The sequence below is a fragment of the Mixophyes fleayi genome, chromosome 4, assembly GCF_038048845.1.
Source record: "Mixophyes fleayi isolate aMixFle1 chromosome 4, aMixFle1.hap1, whole genome shotgun sequence".
In the NCBI taxonomy this organism is placed as follows: Eukaryota; Metazoa; Chordata; class Amphibia; order Anura; family Limnodynastidae; genus Mixophyes; species Mixophyes fleayi.
This window is the reverse complement of record NC_134405.1, coordinates 22,564,534-22,590,107: the sequence shown is the minus strand read 5'-3', so window position 1 is coordinate 22,590,107 and position 25,574 is coordinate 22,564,534. Positions and strand designations below refer to the sequence as shown.

Genomic DNA, 25,574 nt, shown 5'->3' with positions numbered 1-25,574 from the left:
TGAGTGCTCTGGTAATGTGAACGACCAGTTCAAGTCTATAAGTCACTGGTTTTACATCAGATTATTAATTATTGAGATCTGCACATACACATTCAGTACATAGCTAATGCCAGGTGATCCACTTGATGAACATGGTAAAGTAGAACATGAATAATGATATTTATTTTCTTTTGCCAGATTATCTACTGGATAATTCAGAAAACATGAACCTTACATATACCGTGTGTTTGAATGTCATCCTGCTCCACATTTTAATTGTCTGCTCTATGGATCAGAGATGCAGACTGTCACCTCTGTCAGTGCTGGAGGGGATAACACAACCTGGAGATATCATGATAGGAGTCTTATTAGGAATTCACATTGACAAAATCTACCAAAAACTTACATTCAATGTGAGACCACCCAAGACCTTGTGTACAATGTAAGTAAATCTTTTGATATAACTGATGATTTGTATCTGACACTGTATATAAGCTGTAGCTCAGTTAGTTAGTCCGGTACTGATCCAAAATACAAGTGTCATCTGTGAGCAGTAGGTGCTCCCCTACACTTATCTGTAACTAAGATCTGTAATACGCCAGCATCCAGATATATTAATGTTTCTGGTCATATGAAATCTGTATCCACCTTCTGCTTCTACAGCTTGTTGCATTTAGATATGTGACTAGTGGATTTTCCTACCAATGGTTAATATGACTACACCCACCGATTTATATTATACTGTTTCTTTTATCGTAGTTTCATGAAAGAAGAAACCTCTCTCTCTACGCTCTCCAGTCTCTAAGTCTTCTACGCTGCTCAGGGTATTGTGCTGCTACATACACACCACTCTCTATAGTGAGCTATGTGTATAGTGTAATGCTTTCTCGGTTTACACAGAGATTTTACACCTTTTGTAGTATAACAACTTAATAGGTATTGAAATTAATATTGTAGTGTAATAGCCTAGTTTTTGTTATTTGCATTATACAAATTGTGACAGTTTTAAGTTTAAACTTAGGAGCAAATCCAGTTACAGAATGCACATTTGGATCTGAACAATGTAATTGTTTTTACATGCAGGGAAAATAGTGTCTGTATTTGCAAGTAACATAGGAAATAAGTCTTTATTTTTACATTGGAATTTAGAGTTCTAACCGGATTTACAGTTCAGCTAGTATGTGCCCACCCCCAATTCTAAATCTGTCCACACGTTTTATTCTATCTACCCGAACACAGAAATGGACATTGCTCAATGTATAGCTTCACAGCAGGTGCTTCAAAGAGTGGGGTTATCCAGACAGGCCATATTTACGTGAACCTATAAATGAATTGACCAACTTCCATTTCTGCATTGTTGTTTGAGAGGCATGTTTTGTATCAGTAGCTGATGGGGAGTGCTGGTCCTCTATTGACATTTAGAGGTTCCTTCTGTACTTTCTACACCCACAGTACAACAGGGTTTTGCCAAGGTGCAAAATTGCTCTCTATAGCTGAATTTGTTCCTAAATCTAAATGAGATGTGATTATATAAATTAAATCCATACCACAACAAACACAAACTGAAGAAGGAGCAGTGTTTATTGCTATAAATTATGTACCAACACACATATTTTGTAATTAGCTCAAATATCCTGAATTATTAATTGAAAAACTATTGAAATTTAACACTGAAATGATTTGCAACCATAATAATTTGATTTGCACAAAGTGTTGTTTTCCACATGGAGTTGTATCCAAAAAGGTGGTGCACATGTGTCTCTATTTGCACCGTAGTGGAAAAAAAATATTTCATTTTGTGGTCTGGGATAATTAAACGAGCTAGTAGGGGCAGTTTAGAGAAGTTGTACCTGTGCGGACAATTGAAAAGGATTCAAAAGAACCAAAGTGAAACATAGACAGTTCTGATGTCCCTTCAGTCCAAAAGTTACATTTTCATTGTTGATATATTGTTCAAACTATTTTAAGTAATATAACTGTAAGGTAATAAAATCAGAGAAAGATGTAGGTTCTCTACAGAGGGACTTAAATAAACTGGAGGATTGGGCGGCAAAATGGAATATGAGGTTTAACACAGATAAAAGTAAGGTTATGCATTTAGGGATCAAAAACAAGAACGCAATCTATATATTAAATGGAATTAATTTAGGAGATTCTATAATGGAAAAGGATTTGGGAATGATCGCAGACAGTAGACTTAGTAATAGTGCTCAATGTCAAGCAGCATCTGCAAGGGCAAATAAAGTATTGGCATGCATAAAAAGGGGCATAGATGCAAGGGAAGACAGTGTAATTTTGCCACTGTATAAATCGTTGGTAAGACCTCATCTTGAATATGCAGTACAGATCTGGGCACCACTCTATAAAAACGATAATTTGGAACTTGAAAGTGTTCAGAGAAGGGCGACAAAATTTATAAAGGGTATGGAGTCATTAAGTTATGAGGAAAGGTTAGCCAGTTTAGGCATGTTTACTTTAGAAAAGAGGCATCTAAGAGGAGATATGATTACTATGTACAAATACATCAAGGGTCAATGCAGAGAACTTTCATGGGAACTTTTTACCCCAAGGACTATACACAGGACACTCTGTCACCCTCTAAGGTTAGAGGAGAGGAAATTTCACAACCAGCAAAGAAAGGGGTTCTTTACAGTAAGGGCAGTCAAGATATGAAATTCACTGCCAGGGAAGGTTGTGATGGCAGATTCAATAGATATGTTTAAGAAAGGGTTAGACAATTTTTTAGCAGAAAGCTGTATCCAGGAATACGGCTGTTAATCAAATGAAGGATAGTAGTGGATATAGGGTAAAAATAGGACTGCAATATTGGGTCTGGGGGGATTTTCACAATTGAAACAGTTTGGCGGTTGGATCAATTTCAAATATAAGTGAGGGATCGCAGGAGATCCAAATAGGTTGAACTTGATGGACTGGTGACTTTTTTCAACCTCATCAACTATGTTACTATGTCACTATGTAACTGATAAGTAACAAAGGTAAAATGTCTAAAATAATCTTACATCTATTCTAAAGGTTCAGTTTGGACTTCTACCAACAGCTTCAGACTCTGATACACACCATTGAAGAGATCAACAAGGATCCCAATATTCTCTCAAATATCACATTAGGGTTCCAGATGTACGACACATGTGCTGTCCCACATTATGAACTACAAGGAGCTTTACAATTCCTAACTGAGTTCACCACACTCACCTCCAGCAGCCAGTGTAATACTAGATCATCTTTCTCTGCAGTGATTGGTTCCACATCTTCCGCAAACTCAATTATCTTGGCTAATGTTTTGGGGACTTTCAGATACCCACAGGTGAGAAGTTTCAAGAATGTGCATTTAAAAAACATGAAATGATCTCTACTATTATAAATAAATTGCAAATCACATATAATCAACAGGTAAAAAAGACTTCTAGAAATTCTGGGGGTATATTTACTAAACTGCGAGTTTGAAAAAGTGGAGGCGTTGCCTATAGCAACCAATCAGATTGCAGTTGTCATTTTGTAGAATGCACTAAATAAATGACAGCTAGAATCTATAGGCAACATCTCCACTCTTTCAATCCCGCAGTTTAGTAAATATACCCCTTGTTCTCTGTTTCTGCGCTTCTTGATGGATGTCATTTAGATCAGTTTCTTTTTCAGCAGTGTTGTGTTAATGATACTATGGACACATTTTAGGCATATTATTCTATTCCAACATAGAGCCACCGGTCACTGTATACAGTTTTGTTTTCGCTAAAACTACAGATTTTCACCCAATATATCGGCAATGCAACAATATTTAACATATTGTTGTATTGTGTATATGGTTATCTGTTTTTTTCAATGAAATCAATAGACTAAGGTAACCTGATTAAACAAATAACACAACAAAAATGGGGTTTGTGCGGGTGGTACACATTCATTTAGAATTATAGGTTATTATGGAACAAACCCATAATCTCACAGTGCTTTAGGATCTCTTTATTATTTTAAAAAAAATCATGATCAATGTGTACGTCAAGGCGAACTTCACACAGATTAAAAAGGTTAAAGGTTGTCAAATTACAAATCAAACGAACCCTTTAATGTGTTTATGAAGAAAACACATATAAGGTAAATTAAATTGGGTAATATATAAATATTTGCTTAGATCAGTGTTGTAAGTGCACTGATATATGGTGGTATGCCATACCGCCACTTTTCACCGAGCATTCATTGCAAAACTATCAAATTATATTCAATAACATTGACCACTGATAATTGTAATGCTTTATTTAATTTGCATGTAAACACATTAGTGGAACATGGAATAAATTTGCACACATTAACTGTGGGATTAATTTGTACGGTGGAATACTTGTTAATCGTTATAAGGGGGTACATGATAGAAAAAAGTTCACCAAGCTAGATTATTATTAGTAAACAACTAAACAATCATGATGAACCCAGGGGAGGGCTGGCAAATTTTAGCCCGGGGGGCAAGACTCGACTCAGCAGCCTATTAGGAACATTTTAAAGGGAAAAAATGCAGGTGGCCCAGTGATCCAGCCCAAGGTAGCCCACTATGGGACTGGCCCAGGGGGCAGATGCCCCCCTGCCAGGGCCATCTTTTCCATTGGGCACGACGGGCAGGTGCCCGGGGGCCCCACGGGCAAGGGGGCCCCATAGGCAGGGCTCTTAATTGGAATATATATATATATATATATATATATATGTGTATCTCTCTCTCTCTTTCTCTCTCTCAATATATATATATATATATATATATATATATAGGTAGGGGCCCCGGTGCACTGCCTTGCCCGGGGGCCCATAATGTTGTTAAGATGGCCCTGCCCCCTGCCCTCCAGCTCAGCCTACCCCTGAACGAACCAAACTTTAGATAAATTACAGTGACTTATTAAGAGTTGGACTTATGCCTGTTTTATTTCTAGACTGTACATGCATACCAAAAATATGTATGCATATATCTATCTATAGATTTGTGTGTATCTGAAATTTGCATCTCCTTACACCTGGAGAGACATATTGGGGGAAGACAAGGGTGGGCCACTGTAAATTATTTTATTTACAAATAGGTTGTTGCAAATTTAGCATATAGTACTTACGCTGTCAAGCTGCATCTCTACACTTTCTCTATGCAATCTCTATGCTGTCATTTGCATATTTGAACATATATGCTACATCTGATGTGCATGGTACAAGTGCTTGAGATGTGTCTGACTAAACATATTCAACTAATTATGCTTCATTGGTGCAACTATTCTCTGCGCGCATTTTGAGAGCATATATGACCACTACTAAGTAATCTCCACAGTATACAATCTGGTGTGCATACTGGTCTAGTTTGGGTTTAATTATTTAAGTGCAATGGAACAAATCACACCAAGATCAATAGAGCTATCAGAGGTCCTTACAAAGAAACAATATTAAGGACCAGGTGTCTAAGAGGGGTTATAAAGCTTTAGTTAAACATTTTAAGTAATTCATTCCTATTTGCAAATTATGATACACAGTTTGAGCAAATGTTATATCTTTCCAGGAACCGACTGTCCCACCAAATTCAGCTAATACACTGACAAGGGCTTAACATGAAACTACCTATATAGTCCTCTAGTGACAATTATTGTTAATATGCATTATTCATTATATAACAGCCAAAAGAGGTTGCCCAAACTTGTTCTACATGTGGGATCAGAAAGAGTGAAGACTCAGCACTTAAAAATAAAATGTTTTAATGATGTTTGGTAGGTGTAGTTGTGGACTTCTGGAACATGTTCTTTTGAAAAAAAATGTGCAATAAAAGATCTCGGGCCTGATTCATTAAGGAAAGTAAGGCAAAAAAAAAGTTTTCTCCTGCACAAAACCATGTTACAATGCAAGGGGTGCATATTTAGTTTATAATTTTGCACATAGGTTTAATACTGGCTGTTTTTTCATGTAGCACACAAATACTTGATAGCTTTATTTTTAGAATGAAATTTAAAGTTGATCTAGGACAGGCCCTTTCCCAGCTATATATCTGTGCCCACATTTTAAATTTTCCTCCCCCACTAATGCAAAATGGCTTTGCCAAGGTGCAAAGATACTCATTTTGTTTGCTTTACTTTCCAGAACGAATCAGGCCCAAAGTATTTTGATCAGACATCATTAGAATTTGGAGCCTTAAATTGACTCCTCATAGTGCACTGTGGGACAATAAGAAGTTCATTGGGCTGTCAGTGGAATATATTAGTCCCATCCAGGGGCAAACGCATGATTTGTAGACAGTGGTTTCCATGCTACACCGCCAGTGGGCGTGGCCAACATGCTTCGGGGCGTGGCGATAATTTTAGACAGTGGTTGGCTGCTCTCCAATTCTTTCTATCCCCATCATATACACGAGCAATGCTGCATGCACTACTGTTAGGGGCACACAGATCTCCCTTTTCGAGCAGAGCCGTGTGAAGCGGGACATACCTCTCAACTGTCTCTACAATCAGAATAAAGTCCTGATTGAGTGTGTCAGAACAGTTGACAGACTGTCCTGCTCTCTCCTACCTGTTCTTGCTGCTTTCAATACTTGTTGGGGAGAGATGGCTGTGAACAGTGCAGACAGAAACGATCTGCACACAATCTGCAAAGTGGCTGGTCCCGGGGCAGGGTCCTACCACCTCAAGCATACAGTACCCCAGCCTGGGAGGAGAGATTCCAGGCACTAGGGAACCCCCCCCCCCCCCCCCCTTGGTTTGCCTATGCCATCCTAGTATTAAGATTCTTATCCTGGCTCAACTGATGCGGTATGAAGTCTGAGATTAAAATAAATCACAGTTGTGGTTTTTTTTTTCACAGACTTATTGTAGTGTGGGACTAGTCTACTGTCAGCCCAATACTCTAGGAGTGGTGGGGAAAAGTAGTTGCAGCCAGCAATAGTCTGTTCCTAATTCAGGATAGTGACAGAAGGCAAAATTAGTTTTACATCTAGACTACAGAGCCAGCCAGGCTGGATCTGATAGTATATTACAATGGTGGGTTTTGTAGTAACACAGCAAAGCAAAATGTCAGATTAAGCTGTAAAATGCATCAACATGGTTAATGTTAGGAGCATCATCATAAACTACATCCCAATTGTTTATAATTGCAATAATATCAGTTGTGCAATGCACTGTTTGGCCCTGGGAGAGATAGGGGATTTTTTCTATGAAGCAAGTCAAGTTTGAATTAAATTTTGGTTGTCAGGGTGTCTACATGCTAACAAAATGAAAGGTTGGGATAAAGCGGTAAACTCAAGTATTTAAACAGTATGTAGATACTAAATAATAAATATAAATAAACACTATATTGTAGAATGTTTTTGATTTGCTTTGAAGTAGGTGGCAGTCATGAACTTTAAAGGAAGTAAGGTGGTAGTGGCACAGGTGGGTAGAAAAGCGACTTGAATGTGCCAAAGAGGTATCAAGGGTCAAAAGACTGAATGGCTATTTGAGAAATTAAGTAGATCGCTTGGCAAATGGAAGGGCAATGTTGGGAAATGAAAGGATGACTTTACAGTAAAGAATAATATTCTTAGTATACTTATAAGGAAAACAGACAGCCCATCTCAAACCTTTATATAGACGTTTACAAATGTTAGGATAACATATAATGGGCCTATTTCATCAAGGCACGCATACTGAACGCAACATGTGTTTGTATTAAAATGCCTGTAAGTCAGTTCTGCGTACTCCCGAATTTAACAAGGAGTGTATCTGAAGATACGTTCACTGAAGAATTTGGGTGTAGGTCTACTCTACTCTGCTACACTCTGCAGAATGCAGCCAACGATTCTGTGGAATATAAATTCACAAAGAAAAAAATAGTTTATTGAATTAATGTCACCTGTTAATAATATAGGCATTAATGATAAAAAAAGATGTTTTATTCTATATTTTTTTCATGAAATAGATTTAATAGCATGTTTTTAATGTTAATGTCTACTGCACATAAAACACATTTTTACAGTTGCTCATGATTGCAAACACATGTTATTGCATGCATATGAGACACAGCAGCAAACGAGCAACTTTGAGATGCCCAGAGCTTGACTCAGATGTGGCTGGGTGCGCTCGAGTTTGCCATGCCCCTACCGTACATTAACTACAGGTGAACACCTCTTCCATGCCCCGTTGCTTCCCATAAACCATAAGCTGTAGTAGGTGCCTTTTGCATATGAAGATGAATCAGATATATGGTCCGGTTCTGAGGATGCACAGAGTTAATTTGTGGATGATATGCATAAAAATGGCAGAAACGTCTCTTAGTGAATAAGTCCAAATGAGTTTAATGTTATGTTATGGCTTATATAATTTCCTTCTTTATATTTACTTTCAGATCAGTCCATATTCAAGTGTTTCTCTTCTGAGCAACCAGAAAATGTTTCCATCTTTCTTCAGGACTGTTTCAAGTGATAAATTGCAGTCTGTGGGACTGGCTCAGCTTGTTTTGAGCTTTGGTTGGACCTGGATTGGTCTTGTAGCTGTAGACAATGATTATGGTCTTCTGGGAATTCAGCCAATAGAACAAGCAATAATCAAGGCTGGAGCATGTGTAGCTTTTACTGAATATATCCGTCTAGGTCAACCAAATCGTAATGCTCCACATATAGTCAAGGTTATTAAGGAGTCAAAAGTTAAGGTGGTCGTTGTATTCTCTCTTGACATCGATTTTGTTCATATTGTGAATGAAATGTTGAAACAGAACATCATGGGGAGGATTTTTGTTGGAAACATAGGTTGGTCCAGGTCCATTCTATTATCAATAAGAAATTATTTCACAATTTTATCTGGTACTCTTGGTTTAGCAGTTACTAATTATGTGGTCCCAGGATTAAGTCAGTTCCTCAGCAAGATACATCCCTCAAAGTCTATGGGGGAGAGCTGGGTGAACTTGTATTGGGAGAAAGTTTTTAACTGCAAATTTCTTTATGGGAAAAACATTACTGAGACTTTGAAGACCCCAGTGAAAGAATGCACAGGAGAAGAAAGTTCTGATGATGTCAAGAATAGCTCCATCTACATCACCAGCTTAAAATATTCTTATTCTACATATTCATCTGTAATTATTTTGGCTAAAGCTTTGGAAGATCTGAAAAGTTGCAAGGAGAATGAAGGACCATTTTCTCATGGAACTTGTTCAGACATTTGGAATTTGAAACAATGGCAGGTAATAAAATGTCTATGATTCATGAGGATTATATATATACTAGCTGAAGTACCCAGCGTTGCTCATGTTTAAATCCTCAAGTTATTAAGTTAACAATGAGTTGTGTCACGGGCACTAGGAGTCTTGCCCAGGAATTCACCAGATGACTGGGCTTACCAGAGTGGTGAAGTTAACACAACGGTCCTCTGTTAGCAGGGTGACTAGCGGAACCTATATCACAGCAGATGGAGAGAGAATGCCAATAGAGAATAGGAAAGTCAGTGACTTGCAGCTATCTTGGTCAATGAGTCAGTGACTAGCTGATATTGTGGAAAGGCAGATATGAACACGGAGATCAGGATGGACGTGAGCAGATGCGGGAAGGTAGCAGGGAAGTTAGTGGTCTGTGTACAGCAAGTTGTACCACTGCTTATGGTGAGAAGACTTGTCCAGGTGCAGGTAGGTAGCGGGGAAGTCAGTGGTCTGTGTACAGCAAGTTGTACCACTGCTTATGGTGAGAGGACTTGTCCAGGTGCAGGTAGGTAGCGGGGAAGTCAGTGGTCTGCGTACAGCAAGTTGTACCACTGCTTATGGTGAGAATACTTGTCCAGGTGCAGGTAGGTAGCGGGGAAGTTAGTGGTCTGTGTACAGCAAGTTGTACCACTGCTTATGGTGAGAAGACTTGTCCAGGTGCAGGTAGGTAGCGGGGAAGTCAGTGGTCTGCATACAGCAAGTTGATGAGTGGAGGCATACAAAGGATAATAGGATGAAGACACTGAGAGCACAGAGGACCTTGATCCCAACAGATATACAGCGTATCCAGCAAAGTCTATAACGGTATGTGTGGCGCTGCTTGGTAGAGACTTGCTCAGCACAGATATGCAGGCCAATAACGGATAGTCAATCACAAGTATGCATATAACGACTGAGTAGTACGGTTGGTTCCAAACAGATATGCAGCGTGACAATAACAGTCTATAGCGGGTATGGATACCGCTGCCGAGAAGAGAAACTTGTCCTAGTTGATATGCAGAGTAAACGTGGAAAGTCAATAACAAATAGGCATACCGCTATTCAGTAGAACAGTCTGTCCACAGGAAGATGCAGGGACTGCAGAGACGCTGAACGGCAGAGATGAGTGTAGGAACCACAGGTGAGTAGAACCGGTAATCAGAGTCCAGCTGAGGACACAGGCAGGAAACAGGAGACTGTAGCAGGTATGGAAACCAGCGAGGGGTAGCACAGGGAATCCACAGGAAACTGGAGACTGTAGCAGGTATGGAGACCAGCGATGAGTAGAACAGGAATCCACAAGAAACTGAAGACACTAGTAGAACACAGGAGACACCTTCAGAGACTCACAGGGAATGAGACTCAAGATCAGGCAATGAGGTAATGAGCATAGGTGCCTTAAATAAGGAGAGTTGCCTGATCAACCAATTGGATTAAAAGCAAAGGTCACAAGAGTTCTTGGGTGCTGCGCATGCGCAGTCCATCAGGATGGCGGACGGCCGCGGTTCAGGAAAGGTGCCGGCAGGAAGGCTAAGGAGCCACGCACCAGCGTAGAGGCACTCACGGTCCGGTGAGTGACAGTTGATTGTAACTGCAAACATTTTAAAAATAGCTAGCAGCCTAGAAGCTCCTCCAACACACTATTAGGTGTCTGCCCAGTGTCGTTATTGTTTTTATTTTAAATGCTATCCAAATTCATCCAGTGGAAGTACCAGAACAGGCTCACTGGGTGAAAAATTATGGCCAACGGACAACAACGGGAGGTCTGACAGAGACCACAATCCCCTGATAGGTCTTTTGAGATCCAGTGTTACCAATCGGAAGTTTTCATCCAAATCCGTCCAGTGCAAAGCTCAGAACAGGCTCCCTGCCCAGTGTACAGAAATGGGAGGTCCGACCGGGACCTGAAACCCAAAACCTCCCAAAACCTGGCCAGTATCCAACTGGCCACCTCCCATTAGTTTTATCCCAATCGGTACAGGGGTGTCCAAATGCATAACACAAACAGGCAAAGAAACCAAATCCATCCAGTGGAAGGCCCAGAACAGGCTCTCCAGGTCAAAGCTCTGTCCAGCTTACACCAATGGGTTGTCAGATCAGGTCCTCAACCTGTATGTCTTTTGGGATCCAGTGTTGCCAGTCTGTGAAGTTTTGCTCCAAATCCATCCACTGGAAGGCTCAGAACAGGCTCAGCAGATTAAAGTTCTGCAAACCGGGGGTTCGACCTGGAAACCCCTTAAACCTTAAAACTCCTTAAAACCTGGCCAACCACAAACTGGACCACCTTGCAATGGTTTCATCCCAATCGGTGCAGGGGTGTCTGAATGCAAACAAAACAAATCCATCCAGTGAAGGTGTTAGAACAAGCTCCCCAGGTCAAAGTTCTGACCAGTGCACACCAACAGAATGACCGACTGGGATCTACACCCCCTAGCATGTCTTCTGGGATACAATATTATGATGAATATTAAAGTCTTTTGAGATTTTCATCCAAATCCATCTAATGGAAGGCTCAGAATAGGTTCCGTGGGTCAAATTTTTGGCCAGTGTACACCAACAGAATGTCCAACCAGGTCCCTAAACCCATTAATATCTGCCCGGAGTCCAACTGCACCATCTTGCATTGGTTTCATTCGAATCAGCATATATATATATATATATATATATATATATATATATAGAACATCAAACAAACAGGGGCACTTTCATGGTGTGTTATCCAAGTTAAAAGATTTAGCTTAACTTAACATATGCACATATCAATTTTAAAGGATAAGTTAAGTTAAGCTAACTAGTGAATGAAGGTTTATCTCGTATCAATTAAGATAACCCTAGAAATAGGTGAGCTTTAGAACTTAGAACCACACCTCCTGACGAAGTCCTTGAGATGAAACGCGTAGAGGTGTTTGTGGATTGTTAACATGTTATAGCCGCTTCGATTATGATGTCCGTGTATGCAGACTAGAAGTGACCTATACTGTAACCTATGCTTGAAACCTTTGACTATCTGGTACGTGCAATTTTATTCTTTTGAATAAATCTTTTAACTTGGATAACACACCATGGAAGCGCCCCTGTTTGTTTGATGTTCTAGGATTTGCTATTTCCCCGTGGAGATCGGGTGGTAAAAAGGGAAGGACGCGCAGAAAAAAAATCTGCTGGTGTTGGATTTCTTGTGGAACTAATATCTACCACGAACTGGCACGATAGTGAACTTTTTTGTGAATATTTTCTGCTGTGCGCACTGTTTGTTGTGTTGTATATATATATATATATATATATATATATATATATATATATATATATATATATATGTATATATATAGATTTATCCACAAACATATCAAGTAGGACAACTAAAATAGGGCATGGCCTACAGCAAAAACTTGCATGGAAAGAGTAAGGGCCTGATTCATTAAGGATCTTAACTAATTAGTTTTCTGGTTTGAACATAAGTTAAATACTGACTGTTTTTTCATGTAGCATACAAATACTTGATAGCTTATTTGTACACTGAAATTTAAAGTTGATATTTGTTTGCTACATGAAAAAACAGTCAGTATTTAACTTATGTGCAAAACAGAATCCTAATTTGCACCCCTTGCATTGTAACATGGTTTTGTCCAGGAGACTGAAATAAGAAGATTCTTAAGTTAAGATCCTTAATGAATCAGGCTCTAAGATCTTAATATGTATAGTTTGTAGCAGTGAAGGGAACGAGGGGTACATGATCAGGCGCGGGCTGGCAGGTTTCAGCCCGGGGGCGCACAGGTGGGCGCATCACATGACATGCGATGCAGCCGCGTCTTTGATGAAGCGGCCGCATTGCGCGTCATGTGATGCGGCCGCCTGTGCGCTGACGCGGCCGCATCACATATCATGTGATGCGGGCGCCTGTTATTATGCAGAAATATTGCATCGGGGTCGAGAGGGGCTGGGCGGCCGGCCCTAACCGAGCGGCCCGGGGGACCGATGCCCCCCTGCCCCTCGTCCCAGGCCGCCTATGAACATGGTGGAAACTTTCAAATATATCAAGGGTTTTAGCGAGGTGCAGGAGGGAAACATTCTGCAAAGGAAGAGAAGTATTGGAACACGAGGACATGTACTGAGACTGGAGGGAAGTAGGTTCAGAGGAAATGTGAGGAAAAACTACTTCACAGAAAGGGTAGTGGATAAGTGGAAGCCTCTCATCAGAGGTGGTAGAGGCTAATACAGTAGAGCAATTTAAACATGCTTGGGACAGACATAAGAATATCCTTACAAAGATTAAATGACCAAATAGGATTTGAGTTTACCATAGGTTAACAAAAACCTATGGCAGACTAGATGGGCCAAGCGGTTCTTATCTGCCGTCAAATTCTATGCTTCTAAATTTCTGTGTTTCTAAGTGAAAACCTAGCAGCTACTCCACCTTGTATCTTCTCAACCAGTAAGGGATAAATCTATAGATCTTTTCTTTGCTGTTGTCTGTAACGTCTTATAATTGGACAAGACAATTCAGTCTTGTATTTGACATTTAGTAATGTGTAGACCTACAACAAAGCATAGCCCCAAAACAGGCAGACATATGTAATATCTCCAAATTAGTATATTTTATTGAAAAAAAATTGCGGTTAAAAACTTGTACAAGAGTAAATAGTAAAAAATTGCTTATCTGTCACAAGCAGGGCCCGATTAACCATAGGGCTAACTGGGCTACAGCCCAGGGGCCTATGGCATCCAGGGGGCCCTTGAAAGTGCTCACCAGCAGTATTGATCGGTGGGGGGCGGGGGCGCCCCCAGCCCGATCAGTGCTGCTGAGCACTTTCCCTGCAGTACTTCCCCGGCGCGCTGTATTCTCCTTACTGAGGAGATCTCGTGAGCCTCACTCTCGCGAGATCTCCTCAGTAAAGAGTGTACAGCGCGCCGGGGAAGGAGGAGAAGGAGGTAAGTGCCGGGGGGGGCGGCTCGGATCACTGGGGGGGAGAGGGGCAGCTTGGATCACGAGGGGGGGGCCCTCATGGGGAAATGGAGCCCCCCTTAGCCCAGGGGCCTCCATTCCCTTAATCCGGCCCTGGTCACAAGGACCCATATGTAGCAGCTTGTTCGTGATGCTTCCTGAACTGGAAGTGACTCCATCACAAGAATCTTTTTCCACCCAAAGACGAGTGTGAAGCAATTCCCCTCAGTGGGCCGACATGAGGCCATTACTTTTTAGTTTTGCTTTCGTTCCCAAGGACTGACCAATTGCTAGAGTTTGTTATTGTGTGGTTCATTACCTACCCACAGAAGTGGCCAGAGGTACACATGAGGGAAAGGCAACATCTTCCTGACAAAAAGCACCACATGGGTTAAATTCCATCTTCACAGGGAACACTCAGGACTTGAGCCAATCACCCTGTCATTGTACCTTTGTTCTTCTCTGGACTATAAGGCTGGGTATACACTACTGTGTATACAGCCAATTATCAGGCCAAACAGACGATTAACGACCAATTGGCCCAATATCACAGTACCAGAATTACTACTCAGTGTAACAGAATTCTAGCTATACACAGTTAAAGTGTGGCACAATTCAAGTCATAAATAAATCTAAAGATGACATTATTATTGATTTAGAAAATGATGCAATGTCATTCTCATTAAGGCCAAATGGGGCTAAGGAGTTGAGTTCCTGTATTCAAAATGTCTTTGTTTTGGATATTTCCTGCTCTCTATTGTCTCCTGTGGGTTTCTGTGATTTATATTCAATCCCCTTAAAGATGAACGTGTCTAGGTTGCTTTTATGAGCTAAATTAATATCTCTTGGAAGAGAATGCATAATGATATTATTATTAATGTTGTGCATATGTTCTTTTATTCAGATTTTTAGCTTTCTTTTAGTCTTACCATTTACATGTTAAGTTACATCCACCTTTGATCATATATATGTCAAATGTGGAGTTACAGGTAATATTAATTTTTACACTGTACTATGTATTATCATAGCCATATTTAATTTATTAGTTTTTTTGTCCATTTCTATTACAATGTTGACATGGATAACTGACATTATATGAGACTATTCTGTAGCTTGAAGTGTAGATATCATTCCCTTCATTGCTTTTAGCCTAGGATTGGAACTATTATTGTTTTTGTGGTTTGTTCTCTAATGTATCATCTGGGGTTTCCTAGGTAAATGTGCACCCAAAATTGGGTTCTTCAATAAAATATTCCAATGAGCTTTAAGAATATTTTCAACTAATGATCATTCTTGTAAATACTGTAATAGAGTTTTAATTTCTATCTGCAACGCTTTATTTAATGTTCCATGCAGAATGGATTCTTAAAAAACGCTTTCTCAAAATATGTTCTTTAGGAAATTTGATAGTTTTGTGGCTTTTACTTTAGCAATGTAATTTTTTCTCATTCTAAGGAACTGAGATTATGGTATGTTGTTTTTCCAGTTTCACAAATGGCAACTGGTAGAGAGTATGAATCCACCATTTTTAAACATGTACTTGAATACTAGATATATTTTCCAGGTGCATAGTTTAAAAATATGTTCCTGGTGCCTCATTTACTGGAAAATAATATAATGGGAAACATATTTTGGCTTTCTTAGCAGAATTTTTAAATGTTTAAATGATTGTGAACCTTTTCTTAACTTCTTATGTTGATCTATTTCGCTGTAATCAATATTGCAGAACAGAAGGCATCAGTTGTGTAACATTACGTAGATTAATTTATTCTTCTGCTACTTTCAATAAATGATTTTCTTCTCCCGCTCTTCACAGCTCAACTACTATATCAGGAATATCAGACTCAGGCTAAATACTGGTAATTATATTTACTTTGATAAGAATGGAGACCCGCCTGCTGTCTTTAGCATTGTTAACTGGCAACTAAATCAAGAAGGGACTGTAAAGCAAATTCAGATTGGCAATTATAGTACAGCAGCATTTCCTGATCAAGCTCTGACCATTAACTCAAGTCTGTTGCTGTGGCCTAAAGGAGATCAACAGGTGAGACTCCAATTGAAACTGGTTCATTTTTTACACTTGTTATCTTCATCATATGTTTCTCTCCTAATCTTATATTTGAATGGCACTTAATGCATATAAATAAAGCAGCTGTCAGATGTCAAATCTATGGAATTAACCTTAAGAACAAGGCAAGTTATTATCTCCACCTTTATCAGCCACTTTATCCTTAGACTGATAGATGTTCATCAGTACTTGGTTGCCCCAAGGTCTTAGACATGTAGTATTATAGGTGTACCCTGGAACCAAGCCTTGCATTAAATATATAGCAGACACTAAAAATGTGATACAGAAAAAGGAGCGGGAAATGCGGATATGCACACAAGTACTATGTCTGCACTGTAGTCTCCAAAGACTGTCCTGAGTGCAATTCAGGGCTCTGTGTGGGTAACAGTTCAAACAGTAGCATGGGTCCAAAGTGAGGGTATAGCAATCTCTGTGATCTAAGCTGCTATAAGGAATGCATGGCAACAGAGCAGCTGTTGAAGGATGAGGAGGATTGTGGTGGGGTGCATATATATGCCCACCGCTCGTTACAGTCAATTCTTAGGAATATATATATATATATATATATATATATATATATATATAGATATTATATATAATATAAAAATATTGAAAACTGTAAATCTTGGAGATTAGTAGGCAGGGCACAGTCAATGACTGCTTTTACTTTCAGAGGATCCATGGTAAACCTGATCTGGGAAAATATTATACCTAGAAAAGTAAATTTCTTTATAGTAAACTGAGCCAGTTGAGCAAATTGCTGATTTTCTCTCAACATTTGCAAACTAATCTTATCGTGTCTACAGTGCTCAGACACAGGAGTAAAAATAAGAATATCATGAAAATATACAAATCTACAAATAGAATGTTTCTAGAAATCTCATTAGTAAAATAACAAACTGGGCCTGAAACATTAAGAAGAGCAAAGCATAAAAAGGAGTAACTTTGTACCTGGGCATGTTGCATTGGAGGGGGTGGTAAATTTACAATGTGGGGGAAGATTTATATTTGGGGAAGGGCATGTCCTAGATCAACTTTAAATTACAGTGAAAAACTAAAGCTATCAAGTATTTGTGTGCTACATGAAAAAAGCCAGTATTTAACTTATGTGCAAAATAATAAACTAATTTGCACCCCTTGCATTGTAACATAACATAGTAACATAGTTGATGAAAAAAAAGACACCAGTCCATCAAGTTCAACCCATTTTGGATCTCCTGCGATCCCTCTCTTATATTTGAAAATAATGCAGCCGCCAATCTGTTTCAATCGGGCAAAATCTCTCCTGACCCAATATTGCAGTCCATTTTCTTCCTGGATTCACTACTGTCCTTCATTTTAATTACCGGTCGTAACCCTGGATACCCTTTTCTACTTAAATTTTGTCTAATCCTTTCTTAAACATATCAATTGAATCTGCCATCACATCCTTCCCTGGCAGTGAATTCCATATATTGACTGCCCTTACTGTCAAGAACCCCTTAATTTGCTGGTTGTGAAATTGCTTTTCCTCTAAACTTAGGGGCTGACAGCATGTCCTATTTACAGTCCTTGGAGTAAATAGTTTTAAAGAAATTTCTCTGTATAAACCCTTAATGTATTTGTGCATAGTAATCATATCCTTCTTAGATGCCTCTTTTCTAAACTTAAAGGGTCTGAGTCATTAAAGAAAGTAAGGCAAAAAATGTTATCTGGGACAAATCATGTTACAATGCAAGGGGTGCAAATTAGTTTATTATTTTGCACAAAAGTTAAATTTTTACACTGAAATTTAAAGTTGATCTAGGACATGCCCTGTCCCAACTATATAATCTGTCCCCATATTTTAAATTTACCTCACCCTACAATGCACCAAGGTTTTGCCGAGGTGCAAAATGACAGCTCTCCTGAATGACTCAGGCCCGTAACTCCATAACCTTTATCAATTTTGTCGCCCTTCTATGAACCCTTTCTAGTTCCAAAATATCTTTTTTAAAGAGTGGTGCCCAGAACTGTACTCCTTATTCAAGATGAGGTCTTACCAACGATTTATACAGTGACACAATTACACTGTCTTCCCTTGCCCCTTTTTATGCTTGCCATTACTTTATTTGCCCTTGCAGCTGCTGCTTGACATTGAGCACTATTGTATAAGTCTACTGTTTACGTGCACTCCCAAATAATTTTCCATTATAGATTCCCCTAAATTATACCCATTTAATTTATAGATTGTGTGCTTGTTTTTGATCCCTAAATACATAACCTTACATTTATCTATGTTAAACCTCATATTTTGTTTGGCCGCCCAATCGTTCAGTTTATTTAAATCCCTCTGTAGAGAAACTACATCTTGCTCTGATTTTATTATTTTACAAAGTTTGGTGTCATTTGGAAACATTTAAACTATCTCTAAACCATCACTGAGGTTATTAATAAATATATTAAAAAGGAGTGGCCCCAGCACAGAACCTTGAGGTACTCCACTTAAAACCTTTGACCAATTAGAAAATGTTCCATTTATCACAACTCTCTGTTCCTTATTCTCCAACCAGTTTTTGACCCAAGTACAAATGTTGTTTCCTAGATCCAGTTCCCTTATTCTATAAACCAACCTCTTGTATGGCATTGTATCAAAGGCCTTTGTTAAATCTAAGTAGACCGCATCAGCTGTATTACCATGGTCTAAGTTCCCACTAACTTCCTTGTAGAAAGTAATTAAATTAGTTTGACATGACCTATCCCTCACAAATCCATGCTGATTCCTACTAATAATCTTATAGCGTACCAAGCAATCCTGAATAGTATCCCTTAATATACCTTCCAGTAGTTTCCCCACTATCGATGTCAGGCTTACAGGTCTATAATTACCTGGTTGTGATCTCATTCCCTTTTTAAACAATGGCACCAAATCTGCTATTCACCAATCCCTTCTTACCGAACCAGATGAAATTAAATCTATGAAAATTAATAAATGCGGTCTAGCTATTTCTGAGTTTAGCTCCATAAGAACCCTTGGGTGTGCATTCCGGACCTGGAACTTAATTTATCTTAATTTTATTCAGTCACCTTTGGACTTCTTCTTCTGTTAACCAAGTATTAATTAATGTTACGGTTGCATTTCCATTTTTATGCATTATTCCTACCATTTGTTTCTCTCTAATAAATACTGAAGAAAAGAAAGTGTGTAATACCACTTATTTTTTCTTATTATCATTAATCAATCCACCCATCTAACTTCTTAGGGATCCTATATTGTCCCTTTTAATCATTTTGACATTTATATACTTAAAAAACTTTTGGAGTTTGTCTTTTGCAGCTTGTTTATTATTTTCTAATTTAGCCAATTGTAACATGGTTTGTCCTGGAAAACATTTACTCCATTTTTTGCCTTTATTTCCTTAATGACTCAGGCCCACCAGGAGCGCACGTAGGATTTGTGAGGGGGGGGTTTACAATACAGCACCGCCGCGGACGCTTCTTAGACAGCGCCGCGGCTGCTGTATACTACAGTACCGACATGTAGGGAACTTTTTAGCGGAGGGGGGGGTTTCTGGAGACCCAGAAACCCCCCCTGCGTGCGCCACTGCCCACTATCTATTCTGGCTGACTCTTACCCTCCATGCCAGACCATTGTGTTCAGTCTGCCAGGAGATTGCTTCAGACTGGTTTGTTCGCAGTTCTGGTCCAAGTTGGTTTTGTGATTAGAACCTGCTTCTTGGCAGATTCCCTGGTCTTGTCACTTTGCTCATGGACTCCTATATCTGCCTGCACCCTAGATACTTTTGCCATGATGTGAGCTAATACATTAGTGCTTACAATTTGTTGTGATTTCTATATACTCCGGCATTTATAGCAGTATTACCTTTTCTCAATTTTGTCTGGCACGGTCTCCCTGTATATGTTTGCTCCATGTTCCCTGCCTTACATTGACTAATTTGTTTTATTTTGTTTTTATGACATATCAATAAACACTTTTTAATGCATCGTTTTTGTGTCAGATCTGACATCAATACAAGTATAAAAAGCATATTTTCATTTTTCTCCAACTCTGTTCTGAATGAGATTATTTGTACCCCTTTAGTCGATCTTTGAAAAAGACATGATTGCCTTTAAACTGATCAAACAATTCAGAAATCAGAGGCTTTTCATTTTTAATCTTAATTTTTTAATAAGATCTCTGTAATCAATGCCGGCATAATCCTCCATCTATCTAAAAAAAGAACCCAACTTCTGCATGTGATGTGGAGGGTCTAGTAAATCCCTTTTCCAAACTTTTCATAATATATTCCTCTCATGGCCTTAGATTCAGTTGCTGAGAGGGAGTAAACACTACCGAACTGGGAATTACCTCAATGGCACAGTCAAACTTCTTTTAAAGGGGTGATTTGTCTACAGCTTTTTTTTAAGGATATCATCAGAAAACTCAGAATAAGGTTCTGTAATATTTTCAAGACACGTAACAGCATGAAGGATGGGCAAAGAGAAAGATAATTTTACTCCACATGACAATCTCACTCAATTTCCAATCAATGCTGGGGCTATGCCTAGCCAAACCTGGATTACTATTACCAATGACTAAGGGAAAAGTAGAAAGGTATCAGGAAAAAAATTATATATCTTCCACCTTTCCTGCTTTCTAAGGAAATAAAGTGGCAAGGTAAATCTTCTTTCCATAGTTTAGACATAAGTCAAAGTTTTATCTCCTCTGTCTTTCCTTGACAGGTAAGCTAAATGCTACTGTATGCATAAGTTCTTGAAAGTCATCATCCACAGGAAACATAGCTTAAAACTCCTGTACCTGTTTTCTATCCTGTTTTCACCAATCAATTTTAATAATCAACAGCATAAAGCCAGGGTTTCTGTAGCTGGATACTGGATCAAGAAGCACGGTGGCTTAGTGGTTAGCACTTCTGCCTCACAGCGCTGGGGTCATGAGTTTTATTCCCAACCATGACCTTATCTGTGTGGAGTTTGTATGTTCTCCCTGTGTTTGTAGATTCCTCCGGGTGCTCCGGTTTCCTCCCACAGTCCAAAAACATACTAGTAGGTTAATTGGCTGCTAAGAAAATTGACCCTAGTCTCTCTCCGTGTGTGTCTGTGTATGTTAGGGTATTTAGACTGTAAGCTCCAATGGGGCAGGGACTGATGTGAATGAATTCTCTGTACAGCGCTACGGAATCAGTGGCACTATATAAATAAATGGTGATGATGATGATGAAGAAGTTGTTTATTTGTTTGGACAACATCAATCTAAACTGACTACTTAAAGCCAAACCATTCCAGCTACAGTGTGTACCCCAACACTGAAACCCGAACAACATTCGTCCACAAATCCTGTGCCACAGAGAGCATAAGAGGGTCTCAGCTTAGGTATTCTTTGCTAGATCGTCAAACAAAAGGTCTAGAGACTCAAAAACGGCTTCTACTGATTGAGTACAAAATAATTAGGTTCAAGGAAAAGACCATACTATACATGACAGTCCTGATGGGCCCACATAAAGCATAGGGTACTGTGTCATTCTGTCTGTAAAGGATATACAGTATGTCCACCTCTGTCTCATTCCTAACAATGCACTGTCATTAGATGATCCAAGTCGAGTGTGGTGGATACTTCTAACATATGCCGCAATATAATCTGACCCCATATAACTCTCAAATGTTGTTAATGAAAATGTTTTAGTGTTAATATAGTGCTAAATTATAACTAATATGTTTATAGTGCTTCTGTTATCCATGGTTAAGCAAACAATTATCCTGTAGTCCAGCAGATAGCACTAAAGAGTCATCCCTGATTTTGAGTATTCTTTGTTTCTACTAGACATACACAGTGACATTTTATTTTTTTAAAGGATATTCATAGTAAGAATACATATTATCCCCAGATACCTCGCTCGGTCTGCAGTGATAGTTGTCCTCCAGGATTCAGGAAAGCTGCCAGAACAGGACAACCTGTCTGCTGCTTCGATTGTGTCCAATGTCAACAAGGAGAAATAACTAACCAGACAGGTAAGTCAAAGACATTCTGATTTACCCAGAAGCGGTAAAGACATTGAAACTGAAAAATCCTAAAGCTGAATGGTATGGTAGATAATCTATATAAAAAGCAGATGCAAATACATTCACCAAAATTGTGTTAGATTCACAAAGAAACCTTTCTGCATATTAAGGTTCATGTACTATATTTTAAATAGTGTGAAGCAGAATAATTATGCTGCTTTATCTGGTGTTCTTGTTTACACACATAGGGAGGCATTTTTGTATCTGATTAAAAAGAAGAAAAAAGTGGTGTTGCCTATAACAACCAAGTGTGGCTTGACTTTTTTTCAGTGCAAATTACAAAATCTGAATAGTTGGTAAAAGGGAGTTGTATTAATTACTCAACATTTTCATTTGCATCAGTATTCAGTAATGCCCTGCAATAGAGACAGAACATGGGTGCCAACCAGTTATTTAAAATATGTTTATTGCTACACTACCAACAAAACTTTAAGCTTGATCAGTGTCAGACACATGTTGGATCTGACATTAAAAAGAATCCATAGCTTCTTCACCCCAAGTGATTTGGATAAACATAAAATAAAATATTTTAAAGATCTATGAGATTTGTGTACTGTGAATGGTGGGCATTGCTGTGAACCCTTTTCTACATTTCTTAATCAGATAATCTGTCAATCGCTTGCTGATTTTATGGTGATTTTGACTGTGGCCTGATCCATTTTTTGCTATATTTTACTATTTCCTTTTGGTCCACATGTATCCTATCTTAAAATGATCATAGGTAGAACACCCTGCATTCCGATCTTCTGATTACTAACTGCATTGCAGTTGTTTTCAGGAGAAGGTCATGCTGATCTTTGGGAGGCAATTACCTGTCAATATTGTGTGACAATGGCTGAGAGTTACACATTGGAAATAGCAGGGTCCTCCAATAGCATGATAGTGATGTGAGGTTCTTGCTAAACTAATGTAGGAAAATTGTGGTGTCAAATGCACCTCTACAAGATACAGTCCATACATCAAACCTGTTAAAATATGATTTTTTTCCATATATATACTTGCAAATGTTGATGTGTTGTGTCAAAAATGTAACTTCAATAAGGAATAAAAAACATTACCATGATACTCATCCGTGCATTAAATATTTCCTGAGTGTTTGAGAACATTTCGATCATCATCATCATTAACATCATCATCATCATTAACATCATCATCATCATTAATATCATCATTTTCTTACACATGGTGCAGGGCATTTGTGCATAGCACAAAATAACTGTTAATGTCACAGATCCATCCCAATTCACTCTTTTAGACATTCCATATATTAAGTAGAGATGGCTAAATACCCACACATTCTATTCATTCCTTATCACCTGAATTGTTGTTGGGAACAGATTGACACTGTTCTCCTTTTTGTTCCATGTGAATAGATGAAGGGATTAATTTATATAATACAGCTTTTAGGTGTCAGTATAGCTGTCTGGTGAAATCGGCAGACAGCTAGAGTTCAGTAGAGTTGACATTGTTTTGCCTCTTGTGTTTATATTCCTTATCCTTAACCACCACCGCTCTGTTGTCACTGTTATTGAGGTGTGATCATCCTCTCACAATGAAGTAGCATGGAGCTGTGGCTAGTGTAAACGGGATATTTATAATAGGGCTAAGTGTGGAAAGAACTAACAATAGGACAGAGAGCAGGCAAACGGGCAGTAGGAAAATACTCTGAAGTTATTCTTAGCATATCTGATTTATTTATTTTCCATTTAAAAAAGTTCTGGAGCAAAATGTTTGACTAAAATAATTTATTTAAATTTGCACAGTAGACATAACTTTATAACGTGAACATAAAACATTGGGTAACATAACTTTTTTCCTTATAGTTTCAATAGGTGTACGAAATTGATATTATAAACTATTAAACCACTGTCTTCCTTCAACTTCATTAAACAGATTATTGTACATATGTAACTTTACCATATATTGTCTATCTTGCAGATTCAATTAACTGCATACGGTGTCCTTGGGATCAGTGGCCAAATCCTGGGAAATCTAGATGTCTCCCAAAATCTGTGGAGTTTCTGTCCTATGATGATGTTTTGGGAAGAACTTTAACTACAACCAGCATAATATCCTCACTTATTCCAGTTCTTATTTTGCATCTTTTCATCTTTTATAGACAAACACCTATAGTGAGAGCCAATAATTACTCTCTAAGTTGTCTTCTACTGATGTCACTGAGTCTCTGCTTCTTGTGCTCTTTAGTATTTATAGGTTACCCCGACCACCAGAAATGTCTCCTGCGTCAGGTATTATTTGGCCTGGCCTTCACTTTGTGTGTCTCAAGTATTTTGGCCAAGACTATCATGGTGGTGTTTGCTTTTATGGCCACTAATCCAGGCAGCAATCTGAGGATATGGACTTCACCCCAAGTGTCCTACATGATTGTTTTTATCAGTTTCTTTTTACAATTCATCGTGTGCATCACTTGGTTGTTGGTAGCTTCTCCATTCCCACAATATAACACCAAAACTAATCCTGAAGTTATCATTGTTGAGTGCAATGAGGGATCACCGATTGCATTCTGGACCATGCTAGGTTATCTCTTTCTTCTGGCCACCATTAGTTTCATTGTAGCCTTCCTGGGTCGGAGACTTCCTGACAGGTTTAATGAGGCCCAGTTATTTACTTTTAGCATGTTGGCCTTCCTCAGTGTCTGGTTGGCTTTTATCCCAGCCTCCCTCAGTGCTCAAGGAAAATACACTGTAGCAATGGAAATCTTTGCCATCTTGGCATCCAGTTGGGCTCTGGTGATCTGCATGTTTCTTCCTAAATGTTTCATCATAGTGTTCAGACCAGATAAGAATTGTCGAAATCTCATTATGAAAAATAAAAATTAAGATAAGATCAACAGTTCTACACAGAATAAAGATCAATAAATATGAAATGCTAACATCCTAAATGTTTCAGCATATTGCTTAGACCAGATCAGAACTGCCGACATTTCAAAATAAAAAATAAAGATTAAGTGCACCAATATACATCTCTTCATTTGTCTCAAAATATCTCAACACCACTATTCAGTACAAGATTTGCATTTCTCATACACACTTATTACCGGATCCCATTCTCGGTTACAGGGCTTATATCGGGCTGCACCCACATTGTGGAATTCTTTCCCTTGCAAATAAAAGACTTTCCGCTAGTCTTCAAACTTGCAAGCATTTTCTGAAAACCCACATTTTGAGACAAGCTTATCAAATTCCTCAACTACCCTCTTAACCTCCATAAGATACCCTATTACCACCCTTTACACAATTCACGCAACACAACAACCCTTTGACCTGCATTGCTGAATCATATAGCCCAATAAGCACTTTTTAACTTTGCATTTTGGCTAGATCAACATGCAATATGTAGCACTTAACCTCATGTATTAGATTG

At 38.8% G+C, this 25,574-nt stretch overlaps 1 protein-coding gene across 1 annotated transcript; it reads left to right on the top strand.

Moving 5' to 3' along the window:
• The first annotated feature begins 332 nt into the window (after positions 1-332).
• On the top strand, positions 333-25,030 carry LOC142150551 (extracellular calcium-sensing receptor-like). The gene is made up of 7 exons (XM_075205749.1): positions 333-421; positions 3,013-3,304; positions 8,326-8,725; positions 8,819-9,156; positions 15,903-16,130; positions 22,016-22,139; positions 24,129-25,030. The coding sequence occupies exons 1-7, from the start codon at positions 333-335 to the stop codon at positions 25,028-25,030; spliced, it is 2,373 nt and encodes a 790-aa protein (XP_075061850.1).
• The last annotated feature ends 544 nt before the right edge of the window (positions 25,031-25,574 follow it).

What these genes read in the sequence shown, in the direction of transcription:
- LOC142150551 (XM_075205749.1), top strand. Translation starts at nt 333, where the DNA reads ATGATAGGAGTCTTATTAGGAATTCACATTGACAAAATCTACCAAAAA. An exon ending in GGACTTTCAGATACCCACAG is followed by an intron (nt 3,305 to 8,325) that starts GTGAGAAGTTTC and finishes ATTTACTTTCAG; the next exon opens with ATCAGTCCATATTCAAGTGT. An exon ending in GGCCTAAAGGAGATCAACAG is followed by an intron (nt 16,131 to 22,015) that starts GTGAGACTCCAA and finishes TATTATCCCCAG; the next exon opens with ATACCTCGCTCGGTCTGCAG.